The sequence below is a fragment of the Amblyomma maculatum genome, chromosome 9 (genome assembly GCF_055883805.1).
Source record: "Amblyomma maculatum isolate TAMU_Amacu chromosome 9, ASM5588380v1, whole genome shotgun sequence".
In the NCBI taxonomy this organism is placed as follows: Eukaryota; Metazoa; Arthropoda; class Arachnida; order Ixodida; family Ixodidae; genus Amblyomma; species Amblyomma maculatum.
This window is the reverse complement of record NC_139352.1, coordinates 10,861,252-10,879,071: the sequence shown is the minus strand read 5'-3', so window position 1 is coordinate 10,879,071 and position 17,820 is coordinate 10,861,252. Positions and strand designations below refer to the sequence as shown.

Genomic DNA, 17,820 nt, shown 5'->3' with positions numbered 1-17,820 from the left:
AGGAAGCGGAGAGCGCTTGCTAAAATATGGGGAGATCACGCAGCACTACAGATTGGATCGTAGACTGGTACCCCCACCAGACCCGAAATTAAACAGCAGACAAGCAGTGGCGTGGAGGCGACTGCAAACTTATACATATCCGCACCCGGTTATGGCGAACCACATGTTCCCTGAGGCTAGGAGTGACAAGTGCAATCTTTGTGGGGCGAGAGGGACCCTCGACCACATAATATGGGAATGCCCGTATTCTCCCAGGAGAACGAACAATATAGGCTGTAGAGACACCTGGGAGACCCTGCTGTGCAGCTCGGACCCTGAGCTCCAGCTCCTACTCGTCCAACTGGCTGAAGAGGCTGCTGGGACCCAAGACCTCCCGGCCTGCCTCTGAGGCGGCGGCACCCGCCCCTTGACCTGCGTGTCGGGGGGTGGTTAGATCACCTTATCTGGGGGGGAATTCTGTAACGCTCTCAATACAAAACCAGTCTCAAACCGCTCAACTTGCCCTGCTCCTATTGGTCGGCGGCCATATTGAAATTTTGCGTCATCACTGATCTCACCGGTGACTGTGGGTACGTCATCAACAAGACTAAAGTGGTGACGTTGCCCATGAGCTGAATATTGACTGAAATTGTGAGCGAAACGAGGTAACCCCAAAACCAGTCAACTGAGTAGAGCGAAAATGGCGGCTGTGTTCCTTGCGTTGCTATAGCGTTGCGCTGGCTGTGTGACAGTTGTGTCGGTGCGATCCACGGCGTAGAAGGGAGGACGAAGACGCGTTTGACGTACCGGTCTAGTTGTTCCGACTGTGTTCAACTCGGAAACCAGCAGAAAGTGGAGTGACTGTGCGGCGATTGCCGACGAACATCGATGAACGGGGGCTCACGCAGCTCACGGACGAGTGCGCAGCCACTGCGGCTGCATGCGCACCGCGTTTTTTTGCTATCGGGGGCTACCAGCTTGCGTCGGGAACGTAACATCGTTTGCATCGCATAGGCATCGACCAGCAGGTGCATACGCTGATAGCGGAAGCCATCGGGCGGAACGCTGATTGTCGTCAAGGCGCCGTGGTGCGATATGGAAAGAAGTCGCTAGGCAAGGGGTTCTACGTTGTGAACATCACAGTAGCGAGTAAATTTTGGTTTTGACTGTGTGTGCTTGGTTACGAGTTCGAAACATCATTGTAAACTTGTATTGTTCCTATTTTATTACAGATCTGCGACGCGAACATACGCACTTTTCACCCTCGTTGCCCCGTGGGACCAAGGACTCCAAACAACGCTTTCTTCTAGCGGTACTCCTGCACGCCGAAAGGTGAACGAAGGCCTGCTAAACGCCTGCGACTTTTTCTTGGGTAAACTGTAAAAAACCCGCGTCGGTTATCGAACGATATTGATTATATGCATTAATATGTGCAATCGACCCCTTGCTGTAAGTTGGCTTCTCTGCAAGTCTTGTTTTCTAACCGAAAGGACTCGTTCCCCCTCGCAATGTTAAAAAACGAACAGAGGAAAGATCTCTTTTCTTTCCAGCTGTTGTCTTCGAGATTACCCAGCGACACCTGACGAAAGTTCAATACCTGTATATACCTCAAAATACAGGACGAAGGGACTAGGGATTGTAGTGCCTTGCCTCCATTCGTTACGCTCCCTCCCTACGACACGTTCGCTACTCGAAAGTGTGAGTACGCTGCAAAAAGCGCCTGCTTCTTTTCGTTTCAGCAAGAACTAGAAGAGTGTTGTGTGATAACGAGACCTTTTGGTTGGATTACGAGCCTTACAGAGAAGCTGACTTGTATTTCGGCGAGTGATCGATTGTCTGAATTCGCTGAAGCTGCATGCATAAGATGGACTATAGTTATGCATATGAATGCTTGTTAATGTACAAATTTAGTGTTATGGCACCAGCAACCAAATATTCAATGTTTGAAATCTCTTTACTGCCTAAGAAACCGTAGCGCTTGTGTTGTGCAGGTAATCTTAACACATTTTTGTTTATATCACTGTCAAGCTACAAGGCTATCCTTACAATGATGCTTGCTTGGACAGCCCTGTGATATGTTGCCAACATTCCTGTGAATGTTTACCACCTTTCTATGGGCTAGTTGGTATGGATCTTTGATTGTATACTAGAACATGCAAAAGGCGGACTTAAGTGGATGTCATTGTTTGGTTATGCAGGAGACAGTGACTACCCACTGGAGTCATGGCTGCTTACACCAATGCCAAGTCATCCCAGACCCAACTTGCTGTCCCTTCTCTGCTATCACCTTGCAGCCTGGCACAGTTGGCTGCGGTCACTAGCTGTGTGGTAAACATGCTTAAACCGAAAAGCGTAGCGTTACAGCAAGGTAATAAATAACCATGACACTTATTGGAATCAGAAAATGGCACCAAGATGTTTTACTGCCACATATATCCCAGTAGAAGCACTTATTTCTTGGCCGCTGTATTTCACTCGAGTGTTTTTATTGAGAAAGAGACATCGTATATACCAACACACTTAGGTACCTTGATGTACAATGACCATACAACATTGACATGTATATTGCAAAATAATTATTGGGCTCAAAGAAGCCGCTCCCTTTCAACATATTGAAGCTACCTATAGAAATAGGTACTGTATGCATGGTGCAGTGTGCAAAACGCTTACATATCAGAGGTAAAAATGCCAGCTGGATGGTATACTACTAGAGATCTTGCTCGCAGTGCTAAATGCTGTAACAGCTGTTAGGAGAATGGTGTACAAATACTAGGCTGCAGTGCCCACAATGATTGCTGAATGATTACAAAGTTCTAGTGAAAATAAAATAAGCATCACACATACATTGTTAAGGCAATGTGTGAGCAGATGTTATGTACACTAATAAAACGTGTAAAACTGCAAGGGGACTGCTGAGCAGCTTGAAGACAGTAGAGGCAGCTAAAACATGAGCATTCAAAAATATTTTACACCATAAACATGGTAGAACGAGAGAAATAAGATGGCTACTCAATACAAAACAGCACTAAACAAGGGTTGAGGAGGAACCTTGGTTTGCTAGCCAAAATCTAAATGTGGGTTCGGCTTGCAAACTGAGGCTCCCCTCAACCCTTGTTCAGCGCTCTTTCATGCACCATAAACATGTGATAAGCACCCCTTTACATAATTGTCACCTACTTTTGACCTTGGAATTTATTTTCCAAGTCATTTTCAACAAATAATCAGAAAAAGCATCTTTTGTGCAAACTGGCCTTTCAATTAAAATGGTTTGTACATAATGCACACAACATGGAAAGGTAATAGAATGAGGAATGTGTGTAAAATGAACATCTTTTTGAAACACTACACAGATTCCATGATGGCACTTCAAAACTAGCACACATTCTTCGCCTTCAAGGTAATCTGCACACCTCACTGGTGGGCCCCTTGTTTATGAGACTAGGGAAATTAAGCAGATTCACCAGCTCGCCTCCGGCATCGCGCACCAAGCTTGCGTCATGTGTTTGCCTTTCCCGTCAAAAAAAAAAAAAAGGGGGGGGGGGGGGGGGGGGGGCATACCGTTCAACATGAATACTACACATCCCTGTCCAGACCTGGCTGAACAAGCTCGTCCTCTCCTCGGTCACTATAGCAAATTTCTGAATAAAGTATTTTCTTTCTCTGAACACACCAAAGGAAGCATTAACATCACAGTTTGTGTACCTTATAGAGACTAAACAATCATCAAAACATCAACGGAATATCGGGAACGGAGCCCGATGCGGACGAAGTCAACTGGCTGCGAAGCACAGGAGTAACTGTCACCGTGGCTTGCATGAGGAGTCCGTGGTGGAGGGTCGTGTGTCGGATCTCGTTTCCCGCACTGCAATTGCTAACTCTTGCATAGTAGCTGCCACCTGCCTTACTGCAAGTGCAAACGTTCCTCTGTCGGCAAACACAGTAATGTAGCCTTCATGATCTTCTTGTATTTTCTTTTAAACAAACAGAACAGCAGACCACATACCTCCCACTCGTCGCTCTTGCCATCGATAGTAAACACTTTGACAACGCTGACACTCTTCAGTAAGCTGATGGCTTAGTCGATTTTCATGCCCAACGCTTTCACCACGCTGACCACTGCAGGTTCGTAGCCTTCATTGTTTTCAATCGGATTTTTCCAGCTGCTCACGACATCCGCACAGGACCTCGATTTCAGGCGACGCACGAAAAATAGCAACTAGCCGAGGAATCAGCTGTTTTCCAGCAAGCCGCCATGTGCACTCTTTGACACCGTCAGCGTGCCCTCGCGGAGACAAAAAGTTACTGAAGAGCAAATTTAATTGCGAAGCTTAAAACGTATCTTCTTATGCTTCATGTTAGTTAGTTGTAAATACAGTTCCTCAGCAGAATAAATATCTATTAATTTTATTTACTGCGTATTAACTGCGCCGTTTCATAAAAACTTAGGAGACGGTCCCTCGTCGGCCTCGGCTAGCGTTGCGACAAATATGTAGCAGTAGGCACGACCGCGGAACGGAGACCTCAGGGGCGGAGTCATGCTACGAGTCACTAGCAATTGGTCGATTCCGTAATCCGTCACGATCGACGTCTTAAGGTCACGTGAAAGCCGCGTCAATTTGACGTCACGCTCTACAACTTGAGAGCGAAATTGAGAGCGTTATAGAATTCCCCCCCTGTTGGACATTAAAGTTTAGTCCATCCATCCATCCATCCAGGGATGAGTTACGTAGCAGGTGCAAGGTGCATGTATACACATTTTAATCCACATGTGATCTGCCTTGGGCTTTCCTGCAAAAACCCCAATCCGAAAATAATAAACAAAGCCAAGCCAATTTATTGGTTGCAATAACGATTTGCTTATTTTCACTCGGTCGCACGAGCGTTTGGCTGGCTTTTTGCTCTGGATTGCAGCAACGCCGGCCGCAAGACCGACGCAAAGCAGCCAAAGCCAGAATTTTATGAGCCGACGTAAGCCAAAGAGCCGAGGCGGTCGGTGAGCGGTAGACTACGAATGACTGCGATTGCAAAGCTATACTCAATACTGTTAAGTAATGTCAAATAAGCAGCGAAGTCGACAGCTCTTCGTGAGGGCGGATGGTGGCCCCATGGTGTTCTCCTTAGGGCCCTGTTCAGAGCGCAAGGAGATACGAGAGCTTATAGAGTACGGAGGGGGCGTCCTTCTACAGCCAGAAAAAGTTTCTGCTGCCATACAACTGGTGCCGTCTAGCGTTACTGTTACGGACAGCACAGAGGACGTATTCTCCGCTAATTACATTCGCGCATGTTCCGACAAGGACACGCTGTTTCGCCTCGTAGACTTCAAAGTACCAGTCGACTCCAATGCACGAAGACCCCGCACCGTCCGGGTAAGAAGGAACTACACACTTGGCGAGGAAATTGCGATTGCAAAGTACATAGCGAAGAAGCCGGGCGTCCGTGTCCATGGCAATGCAGTGTACAAAGAAATGGTAGCGGCTGGTGCCGTGCCTGGCAATCATTCATGGCAGTCTCTGAGGGGGCATTACATAAAAACAATACTTCCCTTCAAGCACTTGTACGAGTCGCCTAATACAATCGACGTTCTGTTCAAAAAACGTCGCCCTGAAGTTGCGACAGAACTCGACAGCTCGCCGGTACTCCCTGCGGCATCGCACGTCATCGTTAAGGACAGCGACAGTGAGCAAGACTCCCGAAAGCCTCCAAGCCCTCCTAGGAATGGTTTAGGTGTCGAGGGCACATCAACCTGTGTAGTTCCTGAAACAGAAAGTTCGTCACTACCGCAGAGCTCTGAGATGTCTGTCGTCAGCAAAAACATTCGTAAGAGCAAAAGGGCCAAAAAAATTGTATCCTCTGCTTCACCTTCTCCGAGACCGGAAGAGGCAATAAAGAAAAGTTCTGTGCCTGTGCCTGAGGATACAAGAGAGCAACTGATTATGAACGAGCTACAAACATTGCAGTCATCACTCAGAGATTGTAAAGAGCCCGCTCCTCGTCGCAACATGAGATCGGGCTCTCGGATCACAGGCATTGGCTGTCCCACTTGTGCAGTGGTCTCAAAAGGGCAGTGTTCCTCCAATGCTATTGGCAAGCAACAAACTCCTGTAGAGCAGCACCGCCGATCTCCTGTGAAGCCTGACGGTGCAAATCTGCAAGAGTGCTCCAGTAACCACTCTGGTCAGGAACTGTTTCCCCAAAGTAGTGAGAACCGCATTTTGGGAGATGCAGTTAAACACGCATCAGCTTCCAGCAAAGCCATGCCAATGCGGAGATCTCAGAGGAAACGACCAAATAGAACACCCCAAGAGCTCACTGACAACTATTTAGACTCACAGCTATGTTCAAAACCAGGTGTAGGTGTCACACCATCAAAGGGGAAACAAAATTCATGCTCACCAAGACAGTTTCGGGCTACTGACAAGGGTACTGCAGCAGGTTTATTAGAGTCCGCACCTCCGCTCGGCAGACAAGGCGTTACACGCTCATCTCCGAGGAAACAACAGAGTGCAGAACTACTAAAGGACTCCAGCAGTCAGTCAGTCATACTCCACTGTAGCGAACCAAGTAGTGATATGACAGCAGTTACAGATATTGAGAATCGGCTAGCTCCTTTGCAGACTGGCAGAAGACTGCTGCCCTGTACTTCGCTGGCAGACAAGCGTAAAAAGAAAGGTATTTCATTGCGCTGTGAGGTGGCATCAAACTCGGTATTCACTGAAGAGCACAAAAGTAATACCTCTCCTCGCAAGCAACAAAAAGCCAAGGAAGGGCGTGGCAACGTATCCTGCCAAAGTATGAACACCTTGGTCACACCCTCTGACGAGACACCGTCAAGTGACCTTACCTCCAGTACAGGAACCAGCGCTGGAAAACGCATAAGACGCCGTTGCTCCTTGCTTCAAAAACTACAGGGCAAGTCTGGCTCGGGAACCTCAAAAGCGAAAACTGCATGCAAGGGTAAAAAGGCACCAAAAGGTATTCTGAAACGCCAAACTTCTAGGAGAAGCCCTTCACCTCCGCAACACAGTGAAGATGGCCAGCCGAGCAGTGCATGCCAGGACGCAGGCACAGGAGAGATCCACACGCTAAAGCTGAGCACTGGTGTTGAACAAGTGGAAATTCTAGATAGTGCTGATGAAGACCTGCTAGCCGAGGCTTTGGTGCAAGAAGTTGCTTTCAGCAGAAGTCCTAGGCCTACACCAGATGTTGCTGAAGGTCGCCCTGCCATGGCGACCGGAGAAGTACATGGGGGTGACGTAAGTGTGTTTGTACTTCACATTCACATTTTCTGCTTGTTTAATGTTTTGATTACAATTTGCAGCTACTTATGCCATGATTAGTGCTTGTGATTGGGCCAGTTGGACCATTTTAGAGGAAGATACATGGGTTGCTTGTGATTTACAGGGACAAGCTTAGAAGACAACACAAACATTTAAGCGCAATCTACCAACTGGAGTTTCCATTCAAGTGAAAAAAAAAAATGAAAAGAGCAAGCATGTGACTGACCTTAGCTTGATAAAAATTAAAGTGGGAAAGAAGATGATGCTTGTGTTGTCTTTTAACCTTGACATTGTAAATCCCAGGCAGCGCATGTATTTCATCCGTTATGCCATGATTGCTGTGAATGCATATAGCTTTTAGTTACTTGTGCAACTGCGGGCTGGTTAGTGTGTGACAGTGATCTTGCTCTTAAAAGGCTCATTGTGCAGAAAATGCAGCACCAGCATTATGGTAAAAAAATTACGAGCATGCCTCTGCCAGGCGGTCATGGAACTCACTGATTGGCTGATTGTATGATGTCATGAGACCACATGACAAAGCCGACTTGGCAGGAGCTGCCCGTTTGGGTACCCTACGCTATTGCGTCATCATACCCTTGCACCCCAAAATTTTGTGTCTCTGTCAGGTGGTCCTTCACGTAATGTGGTAGCTTATGACAGTATCCTAATGACCCTGTGTGAGATAATGTTGCCACAGAGTGAGAATGACGTGACCAGTTAAGTGCATGTGCGAGAAGCCTGAAGCGGAGCTGCAGATGTGAGTCATTAATACTGTCACCTCATACCCATGAAAGTGGAGCTTAAGTGTCCCCAGAACTTTTTGTGGGAAATCCTTTTTCTCATGTTTTATTTAACTAAAAAAATTGCCGATGATTACGTTACTTCCTAATGTAAAATTTGAGCGCAGCTCATCAGCCGTTTTTCTGCTTTTCGATTGAGGCGAAGAGTTCGAGCAAGACATATATACACAATTACAGACCTTTTCTTTTTAATACATATTCCACATGAACTAAATCCTCTTCCGCGAGTGACAGATACTGGGCCTTTCCTGTAAACCACTTAACTGCTTGCTCTATGTTTTGACGGAGGTGAAATGAAGAGGCGTCCGTGTGCTGTGCGATGTCAGTGCATGTTAGATCCCCATGGAGTCGAAATTACGGCACCCCTTTCACTCTCCACTTTCAATCCCATCTTCCTCACTTCCTTTTGCAGAACAGGTGTGACAGACATTGCACCATTTCTGTGTAGCAATTATTGTTATTGGTTCTAATTAATTACCTAATTAAACCACATCAACCATTCTGTCACTTGCACACCTTTCCTTGGTGCTCTATCCTATGATACCATTCTTTTTTAGCTGCGGAGCTGGTTACGAGAGACGACGGCGCCGCCGCAAAATGCAGGGAGTTAAAGGGGCGCCGTGACATTCTCCAGACTGCTAAATTCCAGCTGACCTCTAGGTTCTTTACACCTTCCCGATGCCCCAAAGCCCAACCATTACGGCAAAATCGTAGCGCGTAATATTTTAATCCAGTTTTATAATCAATGTTTTGGCACCGATGTGAGCGACACACGACGGCGAAGTTGGGTAACGGATATGATGTTTCCTTTTCGCTTGGACAGCTCGGGCGCTGCTTCACTGATTGGTCGAGCACGCACATTAGATTTTGCAATCGAGTGTTCTTCAATTTACTGTGCAGAAAATAAATAAAAGATGTTTTAGTTCCGCGTGTGTCTTCGAAGTGCTTGTAAAAATAGCTTCACTACCACAGGCTCCTCAAATTTCAAGGCAGCTGACAATGTTTGAATCTCGAAGGTCGGCAAAATCGCTGGTCAGTCAAAAATCACATGGCTGATCGTTTCTGCCGGCGCTCCAAAAATGGCGCAAGTTGTGTCGAGATCGCTCGTGAAGCGCGCTCGCCACAGCCGAGTTCCCAGCACTCCACAGCGGGCCTTTGCCAGCAGCCCTTTGCCCAGGGAGTTGTCATATAGTCGTTCCTGGCAGATGACCTCCTTGCTGGTCCTGTACATGTACTTGATAGGCTTCGCTTTAGCTCCTGTACGTCACTCCTCCGTCTCCGCCTTCGCATTCTCGTTCTCGAACTTCCACACAGGTAGCTCTTGAGTGATCCACGGCAGCACCAGCGATAAACGCCGGAGGAACGCCAAAATGGCGTTCCGGCGAGTTTCACCATAATGGCGAAATCGGCAGCGTAAACAAGGGCTGGAATGCGAGACCCGACACCTCAGCAGTCGTGCAACACACGTGGTTGCTGTTACCATTTTAACGAAGCTGCCAAAAAGTGCGGCTACAGGTTGAATTGGACAGGCAACCACGGTGGATAGCTTCCGACATGTTAGCACAAAGCTGCGTTTCTCATAGGTTCCGCTCAAGTCGGGCGCTGGGCGAGTGAAATGGGAGAGGGGCTCCCTCTCACACCAGATCAGACGCATCGTTCTTTTTTTCTTGTATTTCATCATCATCATCATCATCATCAGCCTGAGTAAAGCCACTGCAGGGCGAAGGCTTCTCCCATATTTCTCCACTTAACCCGGTTTTCCTGTATTTAGAATTTTATAATCCGAATAACTCTAGTTTCCATGCGCCGATTCTTGTAATTATTTTTGAACTGACATCGGCATGGTGGAACAAACCTAGAGGTCGGCTGGAATTAGCGGCCTGACGAACGTCACTGTGCCCCTTTAAAGAGCTGCGCTGTAAAATTCCGAGAGCACCGTGGAACCTACACTGCAAAAATGTAAAAGGCACATTGTGCATCACATTTGCTCTCATTATCATTAGCAACTAAATAAGCCGTCATTATCATTGCTAATGTCATTATTGTCATTATCACTGATTGCAGCATCATTGTCATTGCTAATATCATCCTCATGGTTCAGTTCAGTTCAGTCCTTCAGTCTTGTCAGACTCTTCGTGACACTGTGGACCATATCACGCCACCTTTCCGGTCTCTCACTATCTTCTTAACATCACGTAACTTCATCTGCAGTGCCTCGAGGATGCCATCTAACCATCGCATTCGCTGCCTACCCCTTCTCCGGTGACCCTCAACCTTTCCCAACATTAAATCTTTCTCCAGCGACTCCTCTCTTCGCATCAGATGACCAAAGTAGCTGAGCTTTAACTTTAGAATTTGACCTTCCAATGAGCAGTCAGTGTTTATGATTGACAATATCGACTGATTTGATCTTCTGGCCGTCCAAGGAACGCTCAAGAGTCTCCGCCAACACCACAATTCAAACGCGTCAATTCTTCGGCGGTCAGCCTTCTTCACAGTCCAACTCTCGCATCCAAACATCACAACTGGAAAGACCATAGCACGAGTTATTCGGATCTTGGTTGGCAGTGTAATGTCTCTGCTCTTTACTAGGCGGTCAAGGCTAGCCATGGCTCTCTTTCCCAGAAGCAGGTGTCTCCTAATTTCATGGCTGCAGTCTCCTTCCGGAGTAATCTTGGAGTCCAAGATTACCCTTGTCATGGTAGACAAGGAGAATTATGATGTGCGTTTCACAACCCCGGGCGTGGCGCAGTTGGTTGAAGCGCTCGGCTGGGGATCTGAGTGATGGGGGTTCGATTCCCGATGGAGACCGCATTTATTTATTTATTTATGGAGCTGGTTACAAGGGACAGCGGCGATGTCGCAAAATGCAGGGAGTCAAAGAGCTGCCTGTAAAATTCCAAGAGCACTGTGGTATCTACACCGCAGAAATGCAAAAGCCAAAATCTTGCTGGTGCACATTGTGCATCACATTTGCTCTCATTATCATTAACAACTAAATACACCCTCATTATCATTGCTAATGTCATCATTGTCATTATCACTAATTGCAGCTTCATTGTCATCACTACTATCATTCTCACGGTAGACAAGGAAAATTATGATGTGTGTTTCACGACTCCGGGTGCGTGACGCAGTTGGTTAAAATGTTCGGCTGGGGATCTATGTGATGGGGGTTCGATTCCCGATGGAGACAGGTTTTCTTTAACTATTTATTTTAATTATTTATATAGCTGGTTATGAGGTGCAACGGCGATGCTGCGGAGCGCAGAAACGGGTGTCAACGAGCTGCACTCTAAAGAAAACAAATCTTGTTGATACTTTTGCCTGCAGGTGTCGTAAATTATTTTGTAATTGTATTAAATCATTATTCTGTATATCTGTTAATTTCTTACAATTATGCTAATCTGCATTAAGCGTTTGCCTGGGGCTAGCAAATGACGGGATTATCAGAAGAAATTGAGCCTTGCTAGGGCTGGGCAAGATACTTCGAATAAGTATCTTCGATACCGATACTCGATACTCTGCAAAATTGTATTCCGGATGCCAATACAAGATACAGGATCAAAATCGAGTTTTGATACAGATACTTCGTAATGTATCGTCGATACTTCGATACATCACTGAAATCCTAACATAATAAAGGTGGTAATGCGATTAGCGGCATTAGGAAATTTTAACGTTCTTTGTGGAATATTTAGAGCACTCCTATAGCATGCTTTTTCTGAAAGGGCTTGGCAAATACGCCAGCATGGAGTTATTGTTTGGGCAGCTGTCCTTGTCTTAACTTCACATTGAATTGAAGCCATGGTTACAGTTAAATGATTGCTAAACTAATGCTCTTCATGCGAACCGAACTGTGAGCACTGGGCTATACACACAAATACAAAGGTGCAACCTGCGTGTGTTTGGAGAACTGAGCAGTTATATTAGCATTAGTGCGATAACAAACTTTTCAAGCTCTGCATATTGTTAAAAGCTAGAAAGAAAACAAGAAAAATAAAATGGCTGAACATTTTTTAGTCCGGAAAGAGTGCGATCTGGACGTGCTAAAAGCGACACAAATGGGAAAAGCCTCTCTACATACGCACACGAGCACACCGCAGTGTTGTATTAGATGAAGATGCCTTTTATCAGCGTGTAAGAGTGCCCTATCAGAGTGATAGGGAAAGAGTGCGTCTTGCCCTATCAAGTCCTGGAGCATCAAGAGACAAGAAGTGGAAGCTGTGACAGCCATGAAATTAGGAGACACCTGCTTCTGGGAAAGAGAGCCATGGCTAGCCTTGACCGCCTAGTAAAGAGCAGAGACATTACACTGCCAACCAAGATCCGAATAACTCGTGCTATGGTCTTTCCAGTTGTGATGTTTGGATGCGAGAGTTGGACTGTGAAGAAAGCTGACCGCCGAAGAATTGACGCGTTTGAATTGTGGTGTTGGCGGAGACTTTTGAGGGTTCCTTGGACTGCCAGAAGATCGAATCAGTCGATATTGTCGATCATAAACCCTGACTGCTCATTGGAGGGTCAAATTCTAAAGTTAAAGCTCAGCTACTTTGGTCATCTGATGAGAAGAGAGGAGTTGCTGGAGAAAGATATGATGTTGAGAAAGGTAGAGGGTCACCGGAAAAGGGGTAGGCAGTGAACGCGATGGTTAGGTGGCATCTTCGAGGCGCTGCAGATGAAGTTATGTGATGTTAGGAAGATAATGAGAGACCGGAAAGTGTGGCGTGATATGGTCCATAGGGTCACGAAGAGTTGGAGACGACTGAACTGAACTGGGAAGGGAAACAAGAAAAATAAAATGGCTGAACGTTATTAAGTCTGGAAAGAGCGTGATGTGGACGTGCTAAAAGCAACGCAAATGGGAAAAGTCTCTCTACGTACGCACACGAGCACACCGCAGTGTTGTATTAGATGAAGATGCCTTTTATTAGCGTGTAAGAGTGAAGTATAGCCGCGTAGACTAAAACATCGTGGAGGTAGTTAGGAAACTCCAGGTTCACTAGCGTCGCTGGATAACTACGGCTGGTTCTAGATAAAAGATAGAGTATCTTTTTTTTTTAAACAAAAGTGGCTAATATGGTGTCAATTAATAAATTCGTATAATTCAAAAATTAGTTTTTCTTTTAAGATGGAGATATGTTGACAAGTTTAATTCAAGGTTTTCTCAAATGTCTTTCAAAAAAAAAATTGTTTGGCAACGCATAATTTGTTATTCAATGTGCTGGAAAATTGCATTCATAGCATCATGTCGTGCATTTCATGACATTTTGGACATAATATTTTTTAAAATTATGCGCAGGAAGGGAAAGGCGCAGTATTTGTCACACTTGTTCCAGTGGACACCTGAACCGCACCATAGGGAGGGGAGGAAGACAGGAGGGAAAGTGGAAAGACAAAAATGGTAGTGGAGGGCTAGGGAGTAATTTCGACCCCCTGGGGATCTTTAACATGCGCTGACATTGCACAGCACACGGACGCCTCTTCCTTTCGCCTCCATAGAAACGTGGCCTCCGCGGTTGGGATCGAAACCGGGTACTCCGACACAGTAGTCGGGCGTGTCACCACTTTTCTTTCCAGAAAAAAAAAAAAAGTCTAGTGGAAGCCTGTTCCTTGTGCAGTTACAAAGGATGGGTTTGGCGTTTGTTTTCCGTCAAACGCCGTAACTACAAGTACGTGGTTAGCCGACTGCATCGTGGTGTACAGGCCTTAGAGCTTGTGTTCTTGCCACCAAGCAGAGCCGGCATGTGGAGCCGGCATGCGGAGCCTAGTGGAGGGGTATTGGGTTGTGCATACTTTACTGCGTCCGACAGCACACTGTGGGCACTGCTTGACGAGAATCAAATGCCGCAGAAACGGGGAGCGGATAACAAAGGGTGGGACCTGCAGCTAGGGGTACAGCAGTGTACGTGGACCGTATACTCTGTGTTCACCTTGCGTGTCTGTTAAAGGCTTAGCATCTTGGTGGTACCCACTCGGTGCTCAGAAGTAAAGCACCTTGTGAGCACCTACTTACCATTGCCTCCTTCAGTTTTAAGGAAATGGAATCTGGAATTCTGGTTGACGCTGAGGGGCCGGGGCATTTGTAGAGAACTCAGGCGGTACTACAAGCCGAGCTGCCTACCACCCTCTGAGTGAGCGCCGTCAGCCCAAAGTCTCACAGCGGTTTCATTTATTTGAAGTTGTCTTTAGTATCGAGTATCTTCAAAATACACGATACTTTAAAAATGTATTTTCGATACCGATACGCCGATACTTTCATTTTCAGCACACGATACCTAATACCAATACATAAAATGTATCTAAAGATAGTATCGAAAATACATGTATCTTCGATACTGCCCATGGCTGAGCCTTGCTAAGGCATTTGTGCTGTTATGGAAATTGGTCTCAATTTAGCACTTGGCCCACAAGCGTAAGATAGCTGAGTTGTCACTGCAGATATGCCTGGGCTACTTTTTAAATTCCTAAACATTGTTTGACCCATCAACACAAAAGCCAGTTGCTGGGATGCCCAAGGCCCAAAAATCGCGCGTACCTCTGGCAGGTGGTAGTTGGCGCATGACATGGCCAGGCACTGATTGGTCAGCCGAATTACCATGCAAATTTCCTCCATGCCAGTACGCAATCCATGTCATGATATCAGTGGCATTTCGTTCTATTTCACAGGACAGTGAGGCAGATTCAGAGGCAAGCACAGTTAGCATCCAGAGCGCGATCACAATATCCAGCGACTCAGCAGACGAAGACTCCACTCCAAAGTCCGAGGAGGATGACGTTTCCAAGGCGCGACAAACGTTGGTCACATTGTTGGGAGTCCTGAGAGCAGGGAAGAACATGGAGCTGCATAGGAGGTGCCCAGCAGACTGCTGTTGCCCCCGTTCGACTCAGTACATTCAGGCGGCTCGAGCAGTTGTTTCACTCAGTGCCTTCCTGGCTTACCATGGCCGGCCACTGCCAAGTGAGAGCCCCGGAATTCAAGACGCCAACACGGCCCTGCTGCTAGAGATCTTGCTGCGTCGTCTCGAAGTCAGTAGTGAGAATGAGCAGCACAGCAGTGACACCGCGTGACGGGCAGTGGACACTACAGTTGCTGTCCGTGGCATTCGGTCAAGCGACTACCAAGTCCACTGGTCAACATTGTGACCTGATACCATCATGGTGGATCATAATATGGCAGTTCAGATGTCGTACCACATGAATACATTGGAAGTGAGGATTGTTTAGAAATGTACAAAAATGGTTTTTTGCTCGAACTGACCTCAGAGTGACAGCGTATTGTTGACAACCTACTACTTCTGGCAGATCGATTACACGACATGTTAGTCATTCGTGAAGTGCAGTGTTGTGTAAACTCGCAAACAGCTTTCTTTGTCTTTGCAACGGAGGCTAGGCAGAAAAATTATGGATGGAGACAGGACTCTGTCCTCCTCTCATTGGCAGTGGCCTGCCTGGGTGCTAGGGACCTTGCACCATTTCTCCTTTCATCCTGCCGCACCCCTACACAAAAAACAAATGACCTAGCCTTCGCCATCAGGGCACAGAAAGTTGTCTGCGAGTATAGTAAGAGCGCAGAGATGATGTGGCCTTGGCTTGTACAACTGCTGCCGTGGTGATATACATGCACTGGTGGCATATTTTTTCATTTTATTGCTTAATAGAGTGAGCATTGGATATGCCAATCTGACGCAGTGAGCAAGTTCCGGGAAGGAACTGTGCATAGGTTTTTGTACTCGATAAAATTCTTTCTTGAGTCATATTTTTTACGAGTTCTTAATCTGTTTTTATTTTTTATCAACATGGAGATTGCTTTTTACATTGTGCTGTACTCTTTGGTTTCATTTCAGAGCATTAAATATTTTACGAAACATTACCATGGTTTTCGGCTTAGTTCATTGCTAGCATTTATGCTTTCCGATATGAGATGTATGTGCTAAACTGTGCCTTGTGATTCATTATTGATATAAACAGCGCGAACACGAAAACAAGGGACAAGAAACAAGAAAGCCACAGAACATGCGCTTCTCCTGTGAAAGAGAAGTAAATTGTTTATGCATTGTTAACAGCGAGTAAACAGGTTTGTGTACAGTTTGGCTTGTCAGTGCTGTAGAGACGGGAACTGCAGCCCTGTTTTGCTCTATCCCATACAGCAAAGAGCATCCTCAGTGCTTTCACTGTTCTTGTGTTATGTGTAGTTTGCATCAATAGTGGCAGCGTCTCAAAGGCATTGGGGCTGTCTGCTGAATTTCAATGGGACTTGATTATGCAAACTTTTCAAAGCCTGCAGTGTGCTTCACCTCGCGTGACGTGGCATAAGGTTGGCAGAAAGTTTCTGTATGACGTCGCACCTTGTGGGAAGAGGTTTAGCTGTTCTAATAAGTGGAAAACTTTCTCTAGAGGTGAACCATGCTTAAGGCCCTTAGTTTCGCACGATTTCGTAAAGAATTGTGGATTTGAGCATTTTTTTGCAGAATGTGTTAGTAGCCACATTCTCTGTTTGATGGTAATATTCTTGGAGGATCAGCAGGAATGTCAGTAAAATGGAGAAGTGACCAATCTCGTGAATATATAATGCTAAGGAGGATGTTAAAAAATTTTATCCCACATTTAATGCAATCACAGTCTGAGGGCCTCCCAAAAAATGCAAATGGTGTGCTGGAATTTTTGAAAACCAGTGGATACGTCCTTGTTAATTGAGAGCATAGATTGGTGCTCTCACTCATAAGTGCATTCGTATTCTCTCACTCACAAGTAATTGAGTGATTGGGAGTGTGAGCTTGGTGCCGACCTACATTTACAAAGCAACATCTCAGCTCTGTATACCACAATCAAGTTAACCCAAGCCTCTTAATGCACGCAGCTTCCCATGCAGAAGCAACCACCACCGAACTACTGTCCAGGGCCAGATTTGAAAAAAGGAAGGGTGGTCTCTCCCTATGCAAATAATGTTATATGGCAGAACAATGCAGAAGCCTATTTTTTTTCCCACCAAAAACATCCAGAAAACACAAGTTCAAATTGGATTGTACACTGTAAGAGTGATCCACTGATTCTCCCTATACTTGTTGGCATTTCAGTTGCCTACTTTTGCGGCCGTTTGCTGTTTGCTTTTTCGATGCCATTTAATTCTTACAACCTTTACCGCCTTCTTTTCCGGCATGCGCTCTGTCCCCATATCCCAAGCATCATATCCGCAGCAGCATTGATGTTATCCTCAACTTTAACGGCACATGCATGCGCCACGCGGCGTTAGACGCTAGGTGCGAGCAGTGTGCTTCAATGCTGCGGCCAATATCCGACTCTGCCAAATATATCTTGGGTACACCGTATTGACACAGAGGAGCTCATCTCTCAACATGTTTTATGCACCGAATTACCGATATATCAATTAACTATCCCCTTCATGTTTGCTATATTCATGAGATTGATTGTAATATGGCTAGACAACGGTTGTTGCGAAGTCATCTTTATGGGTGCCCGGTATGGGGCCAAAAGCCAATGTAGTAGCGGATATGCCGAGTCACCAAGCAAGTATGCATTGCTGTGTTTCTGAGAACAGTCTTCAAAAAGAGGACTTTCCCGAAGCACTCTGGCATCATGGGCCGACTCAGGAAACCCAATAAACCTACTCCGATCGTCGCACACGCACTGCAGTATTATCAACAGCTACTTTTTATGGCTGTAGTACGACTGCGGCGACTATATAATGCGGGCCTATTAATCTCAACGTGGCAGCCATCCACGCAGCCGATTGTTTTGCTCGG

At 46.1% G+C, this 17,820-nt stretch overlaps 1 protein-coding gene and 1 long non-coding RNA gene across 2 annotated transcripts; both read left to right on the top strand.

The window, feature by feature from the left end:
- The first annotated feature begins 1,280 nt into the window (after positions 1-1,280).
- On the top strand, positions 1,281-2,384 carry LOC146178272 (uncharacterized). Its single transcript, XR_014700579.1, has 2 exons — positions 1,281-1,351; positions 2,178-2,384. It is a non-coding gene; the product is annotated as an uncharacterized LOC146178272 (long non-coding RNA).
- A 2,523-nt stretch (positions 2,385-4,907) lies between these two features.
- On the top strand, positions 4,908-16,012 carry LOC146178271 (uncharacterized). Its single transcript, XM_084578080.1, has 2 exons — positions 4,908-7,232; positions 14,726-16,012. The coding sequence occupies exons 1-2, from the start codon at positions 5,031-5,033 to the stop codon at positions 15,125-15,127; spliced, it is 2,604 nt and encodes an 867-aa protein (XP_084434206.1). The 5' UTR covers positions 4,908-5,030; the 3' UTR covers positions 15,128-16,012.
- Positions 16,013-17,820: the final 1,808 nt, after the last annotated feature.